The sequence below is a fragment of the Ptychodera flava genome, chromosome 1 (genome assembly GCF_041260155.1).
Source record: "Ptychodera flava strain L36383 chromosome 1, AS_Pfla_20210202, whole genome shotgun sequence".
Classification (NCBI taxonomy): domain Eukaryota; kingdom Metazoa; phylum Hemichordata; class Enteropneusta; family Ptychoderidae; genus Ptychodera; species Ptychodera flava.
In genome coordinates, this window is record NC_091928.1 from 38,898,181 (window position 1) to 38,919,838 (window position 21,658).

Consider the following 21,658-nt stretch of genomic DNA (forward strand, 5'->3'; position numbering starts at 1 on the left):
CAACGAAAGACGTATGTGGTCCTATTTACCACATCCAATGGGAAGGTTGTGGAGATAATGAATGAAAAGTGGATACTATATCGGAGAAACAGGGCGATACTTGTAAGCCCGGGTGAAAGAACATGGGCGTCCGAGCTGCGTCCGTCACTTCGGAGGTTTCTTAACTTTCACAATGATTCTCCGGGTCATAATTTCGTGGTAGAAAATGAGGAAACCTTGGATCGCAAGCTAGATTGGTTTAAGAGGGGGGTTTTAAGGAAGTTATATTCATAAATACACACAAAACCTCGTTGAATCGGGATGACGGACGTTATCAGCTGCCTCAGAATCGATAATATTTAAAGATCACGCACGCGCAGTGGTGCTAATAAAGACGACTTGATAGTTGTCGAAAGCTTTGCGTAGAGAAATAATTCCCTGATGCAGAAGTGTTTTTAGCTACAAGAATATAGTATGCCAGTCTGCACAGATGACTCTGCATCATTGAAAAAAGCGCGGCAATTAGCTGTGTTGTGGAACTAGTTATTTCCAAGTTAGCGCTGGTAAATGATTTCCTGCTACGTCACGGTTAAGGTAGTATGCGCTTTTGCTCAAACTTTTCTCAAGGAATCTTTCAACCATCCTTCTTCAAAATCAAGGACATGAATCAGGGGTCACCGTGTTTTGGTACTGGAGAAACAAAATACCCAATATTTACCGATATTTGAAAGTCAAAATGGCCGCCATCCCCGTGTTAACTCTATGGAGAAAAATAAAATTTTCGATTTTGTAAAAACTAAGACGGTGAAAAATTTTTCACACCAAGAGCTTTAAAATGAGCATAAAAGCATGAATAGGGCATTTGTAAGATAAATGCATTCTCATTATTTTATCTAAACCTGCCGCGCAGACTACACTAATAATTGCTATTGAGTACCCAGGTCGACTGCATTTAAAATGCAACCGAAGACTGATGTATGTAGCAGTCGCTGCAATAATGCATGTTTATAGTCAGACTAATCGTTAGATCAAACAAAATATTAACATAATGTTCTTCTGAATCGCCTCTTATGCTTTCGTTTTTTGTTGATTTTAAGGGAAGTGGGGCGGGGAAAAGTGCCATAAAATAGTCTTAAATGGTGTCACATTGCCTTTATTGTTAATATCAGAGAGAGAGATAATTCAACGAACTTTCCTGGCAGGCATAAATTTCATTAAAAGTGTTGTTGTGCGACAAGTTGTGAATCCAATAGAGACGAATTAATACATTAAAACAAACATATGATCTGAGGGATGCTGTTTCTATTTCAAAGGGAAAGACAGTGTCCTTTATATATATATATATATATATATATATATATATATATATATATATATATATATATATATATATATATATATAAGTATACATATGCCCTCGTGGGAAATTACAGTGCTAAATAGAGCGGTATAAATAATAATACAAATTAACATATATATATTAATCAATCAATTAATACACACACAATATATATATATATATATATATATATATATATATATATATATATATATATATATATATATATATATATATATATATATATATTATATAGTCATATTACAATACAGTGTCCACAGTGTTGCAAACTGCTAGAGAGGTCAATGCGTGGAGTAGATGCAGAAAAAGGAAACAACAAACAAACAAACAGGGTGAGGGCGATGTCTTCTGATATAGTAATATTCTACGCACAAAGGTAGGATGCGATACATATAATCTATATATTGTTTACTGTTAATAAATTATGTTACAAATGGCAAGGATTTGGATTGAGAAGATTCACCACACTCGAGTGTCAGGAACAAATAAAGATAACATTACACAAAAGTCATCAGCTGAGGCAAAATGCATTACAATAACATAACTCTCACTTTACAATTTCATTTTATCATTTCATATTTCATACATATGTCTTTACCTTTACTGCTACGGTAGTCTGGAAATCGAGCCCAGTTTGAGATTGCGGTGATGTGAGTAAATTTTAGTCAGTTTGGAAAATTTTTTTGTGTCTGTTTTGAAATTCCATCACAAGAGTGCTAAGGTATACTACTGTATATATTCAGTTGTTTTTTCGTATAATGAAACTTCTAATGCAGACATAGTTTTCTCTTTTGTCACAAAGCAGGCCTATGGGTAGACAGAATGACAGGGATGGCTTTGAGATCAACGAACGGTCAGAAAAGCATTTTGTATTGAAAGTAAAAAAGTCCTCAGTCTACAACCATCTCAACCTGTATGCCCTAGTATCCGATACTGAACTGTAATATTCGTTCCAGCTTTTAATTCATGAGATGAGTGGTATTTGTTTAATTAATATGCAATTTTAATGTGTAGGTTCAACGTTTTGCTATATAAGAATAGTTTAAATATTCAATTTGACTTTGTGTTTCTCATTTGACCCAAATACTCCAGTCTTTCTTACTTCTGTTTTGCCTCAAAACTAATCCTTGTATTTCGGCCAAGTTGTGACTACCTAAGGGGAATTTGTGTCTGAATTGAATGTATTTAGCTTCAAGATGTCTTATCTTTGTACGCCTATCTCGACTTTTGCTTACTTGTTTTTAGCTTTCTTTCAATGTCGGTTCACAACGACGATAACTGACCTTAAATTTACCCTTATCCGGGTCGAAATTGGTCAAGGTCCTTATTTTGATATAAGTGGATTATATTTCCGATTGTTAATCCTAATTCACCATGGTATCAAGCAGCACATGCTACGGTCCTTCTAAAAAGGCAGACATTCAAATTTCTGTTATAGGCACATGACGCACAGTCATGGATTGACAAATGTATAGCCACAACATGTTACATCTATTTTTCTCCAAAAACTGTAAGTGTTTGTTTCATTTGTTTCATTAAAGACCTATTATCTGTAACTTCTGAAAGTAATTGAAGGCTTTGTGTTCCACATGTCAACTGAAGTTTCTTTTTTTTTCACTTACCACAGCAATTGATATACTAGTACCCAGTAATTGGCTTGGTGGCGTAGACTTAACATGGGTGACATGCAATGTTATTATGCTAAAAATGTAATTGTGGTCCAGACCTAAGTGCAATTGTCAACTATACCAGTCTATATACACATGCAGCACCATTGACGAGCCAAATAAAGGGTATTTCGTCGTTTTGAATGCTGTAAAACGTTTCAAACATTGCAGCAGCTGGGCCTTTAAAACTGTTTTTATTTCTGCCTTTTTCTGAAATGATACGATTCCTGCCAACGAGCAATGTATATTCTAAAATCGTTCAACCATTGACTGAGAGAGGTATGATTATGTACTTGGTTGGTAAATTGTGTACTCTTTTCGTGAACTGTGTCCGATTTCAATGATATACACGCTGTTGATGTAATCCTACTAATGGAATACAAAGAATAGAGAACAAAGAAGGATTTCGAGCAAACGAGCATCAAAAAAGGTTGAAATTAACTCACACTCACCGAGTATACGCTGTTTAGTAAGAGACAAGATAAATATGAAGAAGGGGAATTCATTTCACCGTGATACCAAACCATTCCTCTAAATTCTGAATATTTTAATATTACCAAAGGTATTTTATTGGAGGATAAAGTCGGAGGTAAACCTTTAGATTTAACTTGGTACCTTGCCAGTGCTTATTCTTCTTATGATTTCGCCAATTGTACATAGTTTTTAAAAAATACACACGCTATGCTATAAATTATCATTGATTCCAACACCGAAGGACCATATTCAGCTTATGCTGAAGAATTGTCGCCCTCAACGAATCAGCAAAGATGATGTCGTTCGGTGTCTCAGTATGTTTCGTCACTGACTGTCGAGATGGCTTAAAATAAAGATTTCGATAGAAACAACTATTACACGGAGGTATAGTCCCAAACATTCATACATTGTTATTTGTGGGTTGAATTCTACTTTTTCAAAGTCGGTGTTTTAATTTTTATTACATTTGACTTAGTTGGTGAATGTTGTCTGCGTGTGTGAAGAGTAGAAGACACTCACTGCAGGAGGAATTTAGACGGTACAGCTTTAGCTTCGACCACAGACTCAACATCAGGGTTACCCTAAATGAGGTTTAGTGATAGTTTTCACTATTGTGATATTCTGAGTAGTCCTTCGTTTGATAATTGCTGTTTTATCAATTCCATTCGTCGCCTGATAAAGAAGTAAAATTCGTATTCAATGCTCAGTCTTTCACGCATGATTTTCTTGACTAAGTCAGAGGGCTCCTTTCGCTGAACAGATTTGTAGGATTCGACTAAACCTTTTTCTCTGGTTTCACGGTATGCCTCCGAAGCCCCCTCAAAGAAATGTGGAAGCAGGTGCTCTAATACGAGGAGTGTCGAGTTGAAATCTTCCAGAACGCCAACGAATATGAAGTGGTTGATAACGTTTTGTTTGGCGGTCTCCAGCGCCCATCTTGTAGGTACGTCACATCCGGGATCCTGGCCACAGAAATATGGGATTATGGCGAAAATTGTTGTGGCATTACATTCGGAATAGTTTTCAAGAACACACTCATCAAATGAAAGTTCCACGTTTCGGCCATTGGCGACATCTCGTGCAGACACACCATCACCAAATCGTGAGTAATAGTAGAACGATATCGTTCGATTTAAAGGATCGCGAATGAGGTTAATCCAATATGGCGTCTCCACACCAAACCGATCGAAATTCACAAAGTTTAAATGTCTGTTGTAGATGAACGGAGGGTCGTAAGAGTCAACTTCAAATGCAAACTCGGCTTGTTCGTGCTCAAGCAGCCGCTTTCTATCAAAAATCTTACTCTTCACGTGAGGGAACCTGTGTTTTTTTGATAGAAGATCTATGGTGTGAACGAGACTCCTACTGCCGCATTTTCCGACTCTGTTGAACACGAGCCTCGATGTATTCCTTATCACATTAAGATTCAACGGCAAACCCTGTCCAGCATCAATCAATGTCTGACGCAGGTGACGCTCTCTGTCTGCCTTTGACTCTTGCGCTGCCGCCATCGCTTGCGTCTGTTGGGTGTCTGCAGCCGACCGAGCTTCGAGAGGGCTGATATCGATCGACCTGGACAGGTACGTGATGATCAGAATTGTCATGGCGACTGACAAAATGACCTTAGACGAGATATGTTGATTGCGAACTCGCGGCATTTTACAATATCTTTTGAAGATGAATGCTTTATTGGACGTTGCCCATCAAGTTGATGACGAAACCAAATATGGAAACTGTGAAAAAAAGAAAACCATGGCTTAGAACATGTGTAAGATGAGTTCTTACGTAATAGATATTGATTCTATCCTACAGTGATCATATCTCATCAAATGTACAATCCCAGGTAATCGTTGATCTCAAGTAAATGTCTAGCTGGGTGTTTTCTTAAATGTTTTAAATGCAAATAACGTGTTATCATAATTTGATTCAGCCAAATACTATAAACAGTTTCAACTCTGGTGTATATTACTGATCGAGTCCGGGCGAGCATAACACACTATCTCATTTCCATTACACTGACTCGAAGGAGGAACCACGGATATGACCTTTGGGTAAAACCATCGTTTCTGAACAGGGCAATCGGCACGGCTGCAGCTGACGACCTGCGTCCTTAAAAACAGATGTCCCACATTAGCTCATGGATCGTTGGATATGATTCTAGTAGGTATAGTCCACGTCTGGGCAATCACATAGATTGGTAAAGGACAGAGTAATCAGATTTTTTTCTGCAATTCTCCTCTGTTTTCCCGGTTCTGGATGAATAACTATTTGTTTTGCATTTAAAATCATCAGTGATGTCAATGTACGTAATATCAAATCATTTAGAACTCATATTTGGTCATCAACTTAGACACCCTACAATATGCCAGCTGGACTCACAGTAAGTGAGGCAACCCACAATTCTCCATGATCTGTACACACGGAGATCACTCACTAAACTGAAGCAAATTTCTTCTGTGCACAGAACAACTCAGTCCATATTTCAAAATTCTGGCAACATAGTTCTGATAATAATAATTTTCTGATTTCTCACAGTGAATAATAAGAAGATCAACCCCTTTCCCGCAGAGGAGATAGCAATTTTGTAATTTTGATGACACAAATTTTTGACAACCATACACAATATTTTCAAGGAAACTAAGGGAATAAGTTGCATCTGTGTTAGCAAAAGAAAGGGTATTGATTTATTTCAATGTTCGTAACAAAGGAAATTTGCATGTCTGACAGGTGGTATGTTAACAAATAATCCTGAACTTAAATTGTAAGTTAAAAATTGTTAAGAAACTGATAAAATTGAAGAAGCCTTTAGCAAAAAATGTCTGAGTGAACAAATCAAGGGGAATTGTGGATAGCCTCACTTACTGTGGGACTGAATAATGCAGCTTCCAACACACCATATTTGATTTATGTAATTCAAAAATGTTTTCAGTAGATGCATAACTCATCTTCACTGAAATGCATCCATAAATCATCCGTAACAGTATTTAAGTAATAAAATAAAATAAAATAAAATAAAATAAAATAATAAAAGCGATTAAAATATCTCTGTCTTTTAACTAAAAAGCCATGCTAAAAATTTATGACGTTGTATATAAAACTGGCTGCCCTTGCTAGAAAAAGTCTTTAACTTTCCGTTAATGAAAATGACATTGGATACAACTTCATGAAGAGGAGAACACAAAAATATCTCATCAATATCGTACTCTCCCACTTACCCCCTGAATAATATTGTTTTCACCTTGGTAATACCCGTGTCCGTCTTAAGAAGTCAACCAAGGACGCCAAAACCTGCAGAAAATTGAACGTATACATTTTACTAAGAAACATTCGCTCGATGTTGGCCTGCTCGTTCTGCCTCCAATCAACTTAAACTTAAAAGGCAGAGAGTGGATCGTCTTTTTGCCTTATTAGGTATATATGTCCACAATATTCGCTCTAGGTAGGTCCCTAGTACTTTGGATGGTCGAAGACAGCAAAACGCGAAACTCATACTATACGAAGACCCGAAACACAAGATCTGGTACATTTCTACATCTGATTTTAATCAGATTGTCCACCGCTAACTACAACAATTAGAGACTTCGGAAAAGAATCAAATATCAATTATTGGTTTAATTCAGACGTACAGAGTTACATGATAATCGATACCGATATGACACTTCTGGTAAAATGTCAGCTTGTGACCTAGCTTGTTTATTTGATGATCGACGAACTAAATAAATGATAGCGTCTGTTATTGTGTATGCACTCTACATAAATTATGTAAATGAATTTTTTTATATGTCCATGTAATCTGGGGTTCAAACTAATAATAGCATCGCCGCGTATCATTAATCACTATCATTGTTCTGTGTCACGTTACTAGTTTACAGTCTAATAAGTGATAAGATGAGGATATTTTAACGCGGAGTTTGTGTTTTGTGGGCCATGAACTAATAACAAAACATTTCTCTTCGATAAAACGAATGTACATCGTTGAAATGTTTTAAATTCTTGAGTAGATCTGACATGATTGCAAAACAGGCTGAAATGTATTTCGTCTGGTTCGTTGTTCGACGAACAATAAAATCTGTTAAAACCGTATCACGTGTTCACCTTACAGCAAGGTCGCATATCTCTCTCTCTCTCTCTCCTCTCTCTCTCTCTCTCTCTCTCTCTCTCTCTCTCTCTCCTCTCCTCTCTCTCTCTATATATATATATATATCGGAATTTTCACAAAGGTTGCCCGGTATACCCACTGTTCCAATTTAAGGTTCAACTTATCTGGAACACATGGGATAAGATTAGTCTTATAACAACTTATTTCGGTTTATGAACCATAGACTGTGTAGGTTGAGATGTCGCCCAGTGGTATGGCATTGTCTTATCATGATGCAAGGTGAGTCGGTACCGTGCAATGCGAGGTTGGATAACGTGCCACTGTAAGGATGATAAAAAGGCACAGAAGTAAAGATGTGTTTCATATTCTATGCCAGACCACTCACATTCAGAACACCCTACCTCGTATCTATCCACATTTTCCGTTCGTTTGCAGAGAGATTACAACACTGCAAGTGAAACCACAACGTTTTCAGCTGGCTCAAATACTGATGGCAGTAACTCAACGTTAGGTAAGCCCATTTCTGACATCTTTCAAACCTTGATTAATTTTAGAGCCGTGTCTTTTAGCTGTGCCACCGTGTTGCCACATCTGTGCATTTGTTCGAACCGAGTGCCCGGCAACAGCTTAACAACGCATCCGCGATTCCGCATTGAGCACTGTACTCCCCGGAGATGACACCCACATTTTCCACTCCGGGTTCAAATTGTGATTTAACACACTCATTGATAATTTTGCTAACGCAAAAAGGATGAAGGCTTACCGTTAATCTGATAAATATCACGGTAAGGCTGTGTTCACAAAGACACAGAAAAATTTGAAACAAAAAGATGAAAATATCAAGGTGGATGATGTAAAAATTTTACACGTAGGGGGATTATTTAGTCTGCTATCAATCCAGCCAACTGCAGCGCCATCATTTTGCCATGTACAATTTAAACCGGGATTTGAAGAAAAATATTCAACATATGCTTAATCAGTGTTTCGAACCAGCTAGAATATTGCAATATGCAGCTGACTAAATTCACGTCTTTCGACGAGATCTGCTCCCCCCCCCCCCCGATTAGCAAACCTGACAACATAAACTGTCTGAGTTGCCAAAGTATCGTCATCTATTGACCATATACAGTACAGACAACTTTGTTACATCATAGTGACATGCCAGCATGAATTTGGCAAAATACTTTTTGTTGTACACCTTTTCTATGTCAACTTCACCTGAATCTGAGAAAGATTTCTGTCAACTAACAGCAAAAAGAGTTTAAAGAGTAGGTAAGAGTTTAAACTGATATCAAGTAGCGTCTAAGGTCTATCTTTGCAAGACAGAACTGTCAATAATCGTTTTTATACATTGCCATGACGAAACGACAACGAATCAAAGATATATATATATATATGTTCTGTTGCTGATTATCTATTCTGCATTGAGTGTATATATATATATATATATATATATATATATATATATATATATATATATATATATATATATATATATATATATATATATATATATATACTGAGAATCTAGGAACTTGTAGTTGTCACTCTACAGGATTTGCACTCTAGAGTGACAACTACAAGTTCCTAGATTCTCAGTATTACCGCCCTGCAGAAATGCATTGAGCACTATACTTTGCCTGCATTGACAAGCAAACCATTTTCGTATATATATATATATATATATATATATATATATATATATATATATATATATATATATATATATATATATATATATATATATATATCTCGAACGTATCGCGCTCCATAGGATTCAATAGTAACCTGTTTATGACGTAGCCGAGGGCATAATTATGGTTTGACTGAAAGCGGATCGGAACTATTTTCAACTTGACAACTTTGGGATTCAAAAGTGATGATACGACATTTTTAATATTGAAAATAGTGTTTTCACACAATTATGGATCAAAAATTGATAAACCGCATAACAATGATTTAAATGTATCGATGCGCCGTTCGATAATGAAAATCGTTCGATAATTTCAACAGATTTTAGTCAAACATGGAAATAAAGAATATCATTGTCATTTGTACGTGACACCAAAAATTTGGTGTCACGTACAAAAGTGCAAAAAAAATGGAGTGAAAAATATGTAAGAGAGTCATGTAATGAAAACATAATAGCCAAAACAAGGGGCTATGCATTCTCGAGGCAGGATACAATTTGCTTTCCTTACATCGGGTAATGGTCACCTACCCTCGGCCACACTATAGTCCCATGTTTGGGCATATATATATATATATATATATATATATATATATATATATATATATATATATAATATAACTTTTATAAATGAAGAGCTTGGTGTCCTGAGTTGGTGGAATCTTGACCTACATTGTTTTACATTATATATATATATATATATATATATATATATATATATATATATATATATATATATATATATATATATATATATATATATATATTAGATAGATAGATAGATAGATAGATAGATAGATAGATAGATAGATAGATAGATAGATATGTGTGTGTGTGGGGGTGTACTTGGGGTGAGTAGGAGAACAATTTATTGCCTTATTTGCACTAGTTATTTGCACTAGTTATTTGTTCCTGCTTACCATGGGAATTGCAAGCGTTATTGTATATACAGAGTAATCCGTAGAGCATATATACAATAAAACCAAGTGTATTTTTGAATGCCATTCACTCAAACTGCTCACCGTCATTACGCATTGCGTAAACTTTATTGTCTCCGACCGTTGTAAAAGAAGATTTACGTTTTTTACCGTTGATAGATTGATCCTTTGAGATACAGAAACCGTTTCACTTCTTATCATAGGGGTAAGTTTAAATGTCCGTCTCCAGGGGCGGGGAGGGGGTCTAGGTGTCTTTGTGTCGGCACTACGTCGGACTATGATATACTAACTTTAGGTGTCTTGGTCTGATCTTGGCACTGGTTTTGTAACAATTTATTTTTATCCTTGACTGTGTCATGTATTTGTCCTCTGTCAATGTTACGCGGCGTAGCTTTCATTATCCGATGCGTTTGATTGCCTTAAAGCGCCATAGCAATGGCGAGTTACACTAAGCTGTGGACGCTGTCATCAGATTATTACAGGATGACTATGACAATGTAGTGATGCTAACAACGAACACATCAGCAAAGGTATAACAAAAAAACCTTGCACTTTTTAATCGAAAGATAATTGCTCGCTGTCGCTGCTTCCGTTTTCCCCCGATTTCAATTTGCGCGAATATCTAGCTTCAAATCATTCGGCACAGCGGTTTTTCCAAGGTCCTCAAATCCCGAATCGTGTTTAAAACTTATTAATAGGAAATATCGTTTCATGTCAGATATACTTTTTCTATCCACTAATGTGTACTCATGGCGAATGAGTTTATGGAAGAATCATCGGGCAAATTGTCCATCAGTAATAATAATATACTGGCAGCTGTTCTTGTCTTGCCACAAAAATCCGAGAAAATTTGTTTTCTTATCCGGCATTGTGCATGGGATGGTGAAATACTTCAGTAAAAAGATAAACAACAAACTGTGACTCATGCCAATCTGCTATGTTCACAAACGAGAAAAATATCAAACATTTTCTGACATAGTGCATTAATAAGGTATAAAAGAGGAATATATGTTTATAAGAGTGTCACTCTTCAAATATATACATACACATTTATATATATTAAAACATATATACCTATCAGCACAATGTAAAAAAAATCTGTACATATATGATAAACGATATTAGATGAAATCATATGTGTGTTCGTGTTTGACGGGATATCAGACAGACAGACAGATAGACAGACAGACAGACGGACAGATAGATAGATAGATAGATAGATAGATAGATAGATAGATAGATAGATAGATAGATAGATAGATAGATAGATAGATAGGAAGGATTGGCTGGTAGGTAGATAGAACATTTAAAAATTACACATTTCTTTCTGATCACCAACATGCAAAACGTGACGATAAGCACATCTGTAAAAATTTCAACCGATTTCATTTTTATGTATCGAATGCGAACAACAGTAAAATTGATGTGATACAACACTAAAATCGATGTGGTCAACGATTTTTTTAAAGTACACCTTAATCAACTCCGTCTGCCAGAGCTGAACAATGTCTAGCAGGAGGTCAGACGCCGGTGCCGGTGTTCGTGACGGATCGGGTGGTGTTGTTTTGCAGTGACTTAGTCTGACCTCCAGCTAAACAATGTTTCAATTTTTGCAGACGGAGTCGATTCCTCTATTATACTGCCTAGCTGATGATTGCACCTGACAGTGTAATATGATAAGTCTTTCCTCATGAAATGTAATTGACACTCGTTGACCAGATCGATTTTAGTGTTGTATCACATTGATTTTACCGTTGTTCTCATCAGTTTTTCGATACACTAAAATGCAATTGGTTGTAGAGATTGCATGTAAAGCACCCACAAATCTGTTTTGATATTTTGCATACATACCGATTTTACATAAGAGAATGAGACAAGCGTTGTTTCCACTGGAATCGTTCGGCTTGTCGGTCTCTTCTGTCCGGGCGACACCTTTGCCGACGGTCGACGACGAGAATCGAATATCGTTTCTCGTGGCTCTCTTGTCCGCCACTGCAAACCAACCCACGGTGAAAAAGGCGGGTGCGGACACCAAGAGGCGTTGGGTCTTGATAAACGTGATCGTCAGCTGTAACTCTGATTACTGAATTTGTCAAAATGCATTCTACCAATCAACTCAAAGCCAACTGTGCGTAATCCGCATATAGAACTGTAGGTCAGGGGTCACCAAGTCACCTTATGGACTGTACTTTTGTCAGGAAATATGCTTTATGAAGCCATGTTTTAGCTTTTCTAAATAATTAATCCAAACATACTTTGCCATGGCTTCCCGACTACCAAAATCTTTTTGTTGTCTCTGCCCTTGAAGAGATTGTAAGTGATGAACGAAATTGCTCTTCACTCGCAGTAGCCTCGGAGAGTCCTTGTCCATTTCAACGATGAATTATTGCTTGGGGCATCAAGTGCAGCGACGATAATGCATTGTAACGATAAGTGGGGTGACTAGACAGATTAGAAAATAAAGCTGTGTAGACCATAAATAACGACAGTATGTACTCGTTTCTTCGATATATTATGCAAATATACACACAGCGCGAAAGTGCACTTGACACGTGTGAGAACACGAACTTAGGGAACACAGTGTAACAAGAGGGCGCCCTCAAACTTAAGCGGACAATGTCCCGCGTTTTTTTTTGTTTTCTTCATGAAGTTTGTTTGTTTCGAACATTAGTTTTTGTTGTTTGACTCCCTGAAACATGTTAAAATACCGGTCAACTGTGCATAACTTAAACTCTGCTCGCTGTCAGTACAAGGTTAAATATTAAGTGAAACATGTTACGGTCTGTTACCCAACTCAAGTTTCATGTACAACAGTCACCAAGCATGGCTGAACATACACTGGTACGCAAAGTTTGGACCTCATGCAAGCTTTTGAAATGACAACTTAATTTACGGTGCCTGCCACACAGATAAGGATAACAGACATGAGGAAAATGGACAGAGACAAGTCTGACGAAATAACCAATGCCAAGCCGGACGTGACAAGTGCTGACGGGTGGATAGCTGCACATGAGTGCATGGCAGTATTGTTTCTTGGGATACAATGTTTCAAATGCAGCACAAGAACTCTCCGAAAATCAGTTTGATTCACTGAATGCAAGACAAATTTTTAAAAATATTTTGATATTCTCAAGGCTTGTCTGTGTGACTACCCAGCCCCTCAGATATGCGTATAGTATTTTAAAGAAAACAGTCTTAACATCTGTTCAATTAATTGCTCCCCTTCTATTAGTTAATGATATCCACCAACAAATGTAGAGGATTATCTTTATGATTTAATTCGGTCTTTTTCTTAACGAGAAGTTAACGACTTGTTTGTTCTTCTTGTAACATCCGGCGGAACGATACACAAATATTTGTTCAGTCATCGACGCTCCGTCAGCCTGTCAGATTTCAGAAACGATCAATGCGCAGTGTTTCTCTCTCTGGGTTAATCGCGCCTGTAATGTATAGCTTGGAAAACTTATGTCGATTTGCTTGATCGTGAAATGATTAATTGGCACGTACGCCAATCAATTACCGAGCATGTCTACTTTTCGTGGTTGTAAATAATATTGAGAACGTCTTTCAAGCCTCAATCCGCAGCCTCGTCCAAGCACGAGTCTAAAGTTTTAGTATCTAGTCGTTCGAAACGAATTCACAAATATCTTGAAGACGGATAATAGTGAAGCAATATGAATCTGAATACAAGTTTGCTTACCATGAACTTCTTTTATGTCAACATGTTATCGTACAAAACGTGAATTCGGCTTGGCAGTCCAGGCAAAGTTTCATGAATTGCTGCAGTGAAACGTGTGAAGAAAAAGAGTAGAGAACGACCAAGACATCGCTTCATGACAGCCATCATGCAATCCATTATGAAAAATATGAGATAAGAGGAATGATACTTTCACATCAAAGGAACACTTTGATCGAAACTTGACGAGTTGTTGAATATGGAATGTCCGAATGATTGAAAATGTCTCGGTTTCGTGAAACGTGAACGTCGATAATTCTGGATAAAGATTTAGAACAGAGTAGGAAGTCCCTTTGAGTATTTTGTGTGGACAAACCGCCACAGCCCAATCCATAGATTTTATTGACAAAGATTTTGCTCTTCTGTGATTGGATGTATGTTTAGTTATATGCATATTTGATCAACGTTACCTGTGTTTGCAGTTGAAGAAAGTAAGACGGTTTAGTAATATAGTTTCAGTGTATTACCAAGCCAAAACACCGACCAAGTTTTGACCTTTGTTAGAAATGTCCATGGATATAGCCTCGGTCTAAAATCTGGGCAAACGGATTTCTGATTATATTTTAAACGATGATATATTTGCGATGAAAATAGCACTGACCCACGGTTGCAATGGCACAGATGTGCCACATCACAGTCATGTCATCGATAATAACCGCGCAGAAACGGCTAAATGTTGTATTTTTGGCTGCATTCGTTGTTCAACAGATGAATATTTCCTGTGCTATATATATATTTTATTTTCTGTGCTATATATAATTTCTGGATGCATCAAAGCGTACGATGTGATTAATCTTGGGATATTGATTTCAACGAACGCGATCAATAAATATTGTAAACAGTGGCATAATAACGACAATTCATTTTATTGCTTCATTTGCACAAAGCAATCCCCCAACACACATAGACTATTGAACTACTGTCTATGCGCATGCCCTTGCTGCCTTGCAGTGCTCGTTCAGCAGTTATGATGTCTCCTTAAAATAATTCGTTCATCCATGAGCACTGGCAGTTGGCAGTTGACTGATGGCTGTTTCTGTCATTGTTCGTGTCTGTCTGCGCAGGCTGGCGCAAGGTTTACGGCCCCCTTGAACAATAACGTCAAACGAAGTAGTGCAGGTAACGTTATGTGAACTTTTATCCGCTGAGCGTTTGTGCCACTCCAAAGACGTTCTTAGTTCTACGGCCTCCTTTAGGGTGAAAGTTGCAAGTATTCTGAGTAAGGATATGTACACTGAGATGTTTAAATTAAAAGTTTATTTTCAATCACGTGTGACAGCTAATTTTCTAAATGTAATATTGGTGTGTCTTTCTTTCGCACACGTTGAATATAAAATGTTACCACTGTGGAAACTTATTCTAATTATCAAGAATTGGTGATGTCGTTGCATACCTACAGTGACAGATGTCACGATTACGCAACAATAAGAACAGAAGATGCGAATTTCAGTCATTTTTTAGACTTTGTCCTTCCTGAAAGTCGTCGGAATGGCTAGAGAATTTATCATCTCTGGATGATCATTTAAAACACTTTATCCTCGAGATATTTCACATTCGATGGGAAATGTCCTGAATGACCATGTCCACAAAATCCAATTCAAGAAACAATAAAATTGGCGCGTAGGTAATATGTCACGTTTATGCCTAACGTGCTCGTTCCAAGACGGAAAAGTCCAAGTTCACTCCTTTAAGAGAAGTTTCAAGCAAAACTCAACAATGGTTTCATTGCTTTATCTTGAACGCTTCAATATCCTTGGGAGCAAAGAGTCATAAAAAATCAACTCTCGAGGAGTGGCTTTACAGAGATCACGCTAAGCTTTGTATTGACAATGTTTTGATAACACTGACGAAGCGCGTCGTGCCTTAAAACCTCTCGTAAATATTACAAGCTATATCATTGTTTGCTAAGAATTCACAATTTTGAACAGAAAATCTACATCTACATTCATATTTGCGAATTCGGTCTGTTGGGCATTTTATAAAATTCAAACGACTCTTTTCACATCTGTTCCACATTAGAGATCAGAGCTATTTATACTGGGATTGGTTCCTTGTTGTCATGTTACACACACTTTGTAGGTAAGCCAGATCACTGTAAATCAAATTCATCATTACATTGGGCCATCATAAATTAGCCGTCGAAATTCGTAGCAATGCAATTAACAGTCTATGAAAGAAGGAAATGGTAACTTCTCGAAGACATTAACATGTTTCACATTCGTACTTAAAACTAAAGAAGAAACGTTTGTAAGGTTTGACCCTAATTCAACTGACTTACGAAACCGTAACAATTCAGTGACTGCTCTATTGTTTTGCAGCAGTTTTCACTGATACATAGATATAATCACTGAAATAATTTACCAAAATATATTTTCCCTATCTCTTGTGCGACTTTCGGCATGTACACGTATTTTCACAGTGTCCGATTGTCTGCACTTGCAGTATGCGCACTCCAGTGTCTCAATGGATATTAGTTGCGTGCATCTGCTGAGGCAGGGCGTGCAACCCGGATTTTGATCTACTGGATGACGCACTCTTTCCCGCCATGTTCCTGTAACAATTGTACAACGTTTTCGTGTTTGTTTTTACTAGCCAACCGCAAAGGAGTATCATAAACCCTATCTTTGAGGTTAACATCAGCTCCCTTCTCCACGAGCAATTTCACCACGTCGTAGTGCCCTCTTTCGGCGGCATAGTGTAGCGGTGATTTCATGACATCATTCACTTGGTTTACGTCGGCTTTGTTCTTTATCAAAATCTTCACTACTTTGGTGCGCCCGCTATCTGCAGCAGCGTGCAGGGGAGACCATCCTTGAAAGTCCTTTGCGTTTACGGTTGAACCTTTTAGTAGCAACAGCTCGACTACAGACAGATGACCGTTCGCAGCGGCTCTGTGAAGGGGTCTGTCTGTCAGAGGCTCGTCGTATGCGGCGCCCTTGTTGATGAGAAACTCGCATGCTTCCGTGTGTCCCTCCGTTGCAGCAAAATGGAGTGGTGTTAGCTCCCAGTCATTCTGCACAACCAGTTGGTTGATGTGACTGGTTTTCTGGAGGATGGAGTGCAAAACCACGACATCACCATTTATAGCTGCACAGTGAAGTGGCGAGAGTCTACACGCCGGGTATTCTAGACCAACGTCGTTTTCAAGGAGAAGGTCCACTACCTCACCGTGTCCGAATGCGCATGCCGCATGCAATGGCGACAACCTCGTTCTGAATTCTTCATCCTCGTTCCCAACGATGTCCAATGTGGCACCATTAGTTATAAGATACTGCACCACTTCAGTGAAGCCGTTTGCTGAGGCAAACAGTACAGCCGTATCATTATCCTTCGTCTTGGCATTAACTTCGGCTTGATTCTCAACCAGATACGTCACCATCGCAAGATTTCCCTTCATGGCAGCAAAATGTAGAGGTGTTTCTTCCGCTTTGTTCTTGGCATCAACTTTTGCGCCTTTGGCATGTAACATCTTCATGATTTCTAACTGCTCTTTCTCAGCAGCGACATGGAGGACACTGTCCCCAGTCTTCTCTATTGCCGATATGTCTGCGCCATGGCGCAGTAAAACTTCACAGATCTCGTGGTTTCCATTGACAATGGCCATGTGTAAAGGCATAGAGCCATGGATGTTGGGAACATTGACAAACGCTCCTCTCATGAGTAACCGTTCTACTATCTTTGCATGCCCCTTCCATGAAGCATAATGGAGTGGAGTTGACTTGTATCTGTTCAGGACATCCACTTTGGCACCAGCTTCCAGTATCTCGACTACAGCACTCAAGTGCCCCTTATTGGATGCATGGTGGAGAGCTGTTGCCTCGTCTATGTCAACGGCTTCAAGCAAGGATGGTTCTCTGCGGAACAACACGGTCATGAGATGTGGCTGTCCATATTCTGCAGCAAAGTGGAGAAGTGTGTGTTTCTTATCGGATACAACCTTGACGTCAGCTCCTTTGTTTATCAGGAACTCCAAGATCGGTTGATGTCCATGCTGACATGCAAAGTGCAAGGGTACACAGTCATTCTCGTTTCGAGCGTTGATGTTGGCGCCCTTACTGACGAGGAACTTCACAATCGGCAGATGGCCAGAGGAACAGGCAATGTGTAATGGCGTGTTCCCATCTGCCCCGGATGTATTGACAGATCCGTGATTGTGAATCAGAAGTTCGATGAACTCTTTGTGTCCATTCTGTGCCGCATAGTGGACCGAAGTGTACACTTTGCCGTTGCCAAGGTCTGGGATGGCGCCCTCACCAAGGAGATATTTTCCAACAGCTAAACGCCCTCCATCGGCCGCATAGTGCAGAGGAGTGTTGCCATCCAATGAAGCTGTGTTGACTTCAACTCCTTTCTCGATGATCCGCTTCACAACATCCAAGTTTCCTCTGTGTGCTGCAAAATGTAGCGGGTTTTCACCTTTCTTGTTGGTGGCGTTCATATTGGCACCTTTCTCCAGTAAGAGGTCAAAGGTCTCAAGACTTCCGAAATCGGCAGCTCCATGGATGGCTGTGTCTCCATTATCATCTGTGGAGTCTATGTCTATATCAGGAAAGTTTTCCAAAAGATGTTTCACTATTTCCGTGTAGCCCCATCTTGAAGCCATCGACAGCAAACTAACCCCGCGCTTGGTTGTAATTTTCCAATCGGCTCCTTGCTCGATTAGGACCTTCACGGCCTCGAAGTTCCCAGCAGCACAGGCGACGTGGAGGGCGGTCTCACCAAGCTTTCCCTGCACGTTGACGTTGAAAGTTTCCTCGCACAGTCTCAGGAGTTCCTTGACGTTGCCTGACTTCGCTGCTTTATGTAGAGGCGTCTCTCCTTTATCGGCTTCCCCCGCTTCCTGCATTAGTTGGATAGCAGGAAACGATCTCACTTTCTTAGCAATTTCTATCGCTGTCAAGCCGTGGTAATCGCTTGATTCGTTATCAACCGTCATTGCACAGAGTTTTTTGAAGTCTGGAGTCCTGTGGAACAGCCCACCCATGATTCGAATCTGCCCATGGATAATTGACTTGTGCAGTAGGGAGAAACCATTTTGGACAGCGAATGTGTTGACGTTTTTGTTAACTCCAGTGCTGTTTTCCTATCGTCGTCGTCAAGGAGTTGAAACAGACGCTCCTCCGGCGTAAGGTTGTCGGTTATTGAATCTGTGGAGAAATGGGAAACAAATATAAACAAAATAAGCATAAACAAGTAAACAACTGGAGATTTTCCGAGACGATGTGTTCCTTGTATCGATACATGAATGTGGAAATAGCCGACTCAACGACTGGATGTGACGTCATAGGAACACTGATGAGAATAGAACGTCTCTCAAGTGGTATTCTTGAGCTATACAGCATCATTCCTGTATGCAGATTAATACATAAATATTGCACACATACATAAATCCATGTTATACGCTCTTCGTGTTTATTAGGCAATGGGCCGTCTGCCTTGCTACACATACTAATGTGCACTTTTGACAAAATGGCCTGACAAATACTATGCACAAATATTTACACATGTACGGTGCAAAGTTATTTTATGAATCATACATGATTAATGGTATATTCAGTATTTTTCTGTCGACTAGACTGACACGGATAGTCATATTTCTCTTCAAAACAAAAATCAATTATTATTTAACAGTACGGTCATTCCGGGTCAACGAGGTCATCCGGGTCAAAATATCAGTTTTTAGTAAATACCGAATCTCTACATTTTCTACAATGTTGCACAGATTACACATGTGAACCGGGCATTTTGGCTGTCTGGAGTTACAGAGGTACATAGGAATCCTCGCAGTTGAACTGATGGAATTTTTGCCATGTTCAAATGTTCGCACTGTATCAATGGGGAACAGTGTTTGCAGAGTGACTGTGCCAATACCTTCCAAACATGTCAGCTAAACTCTTTGTATCACAATATAGAGTTCAGACAGTAAGACGGCAAACTGAAATGACTCAGTGCAGATGTATCTTTCTCAAACTTTATACGGAATCAAAAATTGCTTCAAATAATTAGTTTGCAAAGTTTCAACAGACAGTTGCGTTTTAAACCAAAAATAAGTTCATTTTCAATTCTTGTCATTTGGATGAATTGTTTACTTACTCCTGCCTTTTAAACTTATTTTGAAACGTTCACCCTTCATCATTATCAAATCGTATCGTTATTGTTGACGCAAGATCAATTTAAAGCTAGATTCTAGATATCGTTCCCTACTTCACTGTCAAAAGGTCGTAGTGTCAGAAGGTCGTACAAAAACCTTTACACCGAGCGATCAGATATAAAAGTTACTCAGTAATATAAACACCATTTCAAAGATTGCTGCTAAATAAAATACTAAATAACATAACATGCTGTCCTTAAAGTATACATATAGCGGCCATACACACACTTCAAGTTCAAATTTTGAAGCAAAATATTAATACAATTTTACAAGGATGGTCTTGCCACTACTGTGAAACTTAAATTGTCGAAATTTTGCAACAATGGCCAAACCAGTTTTGTTTTGGTTGTGCCTCAGAATCTTTCATAAACAAAGTATAGAAGAATGAGAGATGAGGGTTCGCGGACAATTTGACCGAAAGGTTGCTGAGATTCGTGGTTCTAAAACGTCGCTGTTTATGTAGATACTATGGATAGCTGGTAGGGTTATTTTACTGGAAATCTGTGCTGCAACTCTGGAACAGCGCTCCTTCAAATGATCGACCTATGACATTTTGCTAGGTTATCGTTATGCGGTCGTTTCTGTCTGCTGTCATGATAACTGCTAAGTTAATATCAAATCCGGTGCAAACTCTAATGTGTAAACATTCGTGTTTGGGATTATGCATTTATTTGAAGCGTAATTTTTATCTGTCATTCAGTTTTATGATCAGACTTTGATGGCAAATAGTATCCGCTATGGCAACATCAAATTTTCATCAGTCACATCTTCTGATAGGAATTTCAAACTGATGACGTCAGGCCGTTCGCCTCATGACTGGAGGCGCCAATCAACAAACAATCAGACCGCGCGGCATATTCACCACTCAATCAACTTCTGCCTGTATTGATTGTGGATAAGGTCACCTCCGTGTGACCTTCTATCTACCGCGCTATTCAACTTATCGATTAGATATCAGAAGTGATGTTCCCAGCATGTAGCCGTGTCTGAATAGTCGACTGTGAAGATAATTATGTTAAACCGCTCCTGGGAGCACCTGTAAGTTGAACTCCTATCATGTCACTTTAAAGGTTTTCTGGATGTAACTTGTGATGGTTTTTTCCACTATTTTGTTTTATATGTCAAGGGGATATTCTTAGTCTAGTACCCCAAGCATGTCAAAACTCTTTAGCTTATCAGCATAGCGTCTATACATATGTAAAATGCACTGCTATTGTCTACACTTGAATTTTAGTCCGGACCAGACTTCACCTGTCAACAATAACAATGCAGTTTGCACATGTGCAGGCTGAGTTGACAAATTGAATACTGTGTATCTCAACATGCTTTGGGGTGTAGAATAGGAAACTGTAGTTGACATTGAAAACACTATATGAAAAAATGTTATCAAAAGATACAGCTATTGGCTCTTTAAATTAATAAAAAGAGAAACACATGGAAACAAGTTTACATCACAGTTTCATTATTTTTTACGACGACGCTCACATAAGCTGTTATTTCCAAGAAAACATTACGAGGCCTCGGTCCGACACATGAGACCCCCCCATAACGATGGGGAAACGGC

At 38.5% G+C, this 21,658-nt stretch overlaps 1 protein-coding gene and 1 pseudogene across 2 annotated transcripts in view; both read right to left on the bottom strand.

The window, feature by feature from the left end:
• Positions 1 to 1,721: 1,721 nt before the first annotated feature.
• On the bottom strand, positions 1,722 to 12,691 carry LOC139136856 (uronyl 2-sulfotransferase pseudogene; annotated as a pseudogene).
• A 2,494-nt stretch (positions 12,692 to 15,185) lies between these two features.
• The window catches only part of LOC139136891 (ankyrin-1-like), a 50,477-nt gene continuing 44,004 nt past the window's right edge, over positions 15,186 to 21,658 (bottom strand). For both annotated transcript variants that reach the window (XM_070704746.1, XM_070704738.1), the window contains exon 2: positions 15,186 to 19,090. In XM_070704746.1, coding sequence (XP_070560847.1) covers positions 16,462 to 18,927 — 2,466 coding nt within the window. In that variant the 5' untranslated portion in view covers positions 18,928 to 19,090 and the 3' untranslated portion in view covers positions 15,186 to 16,461. The remainder of the gene's footprint in view (positions 19,091 to 21,658) is intronic.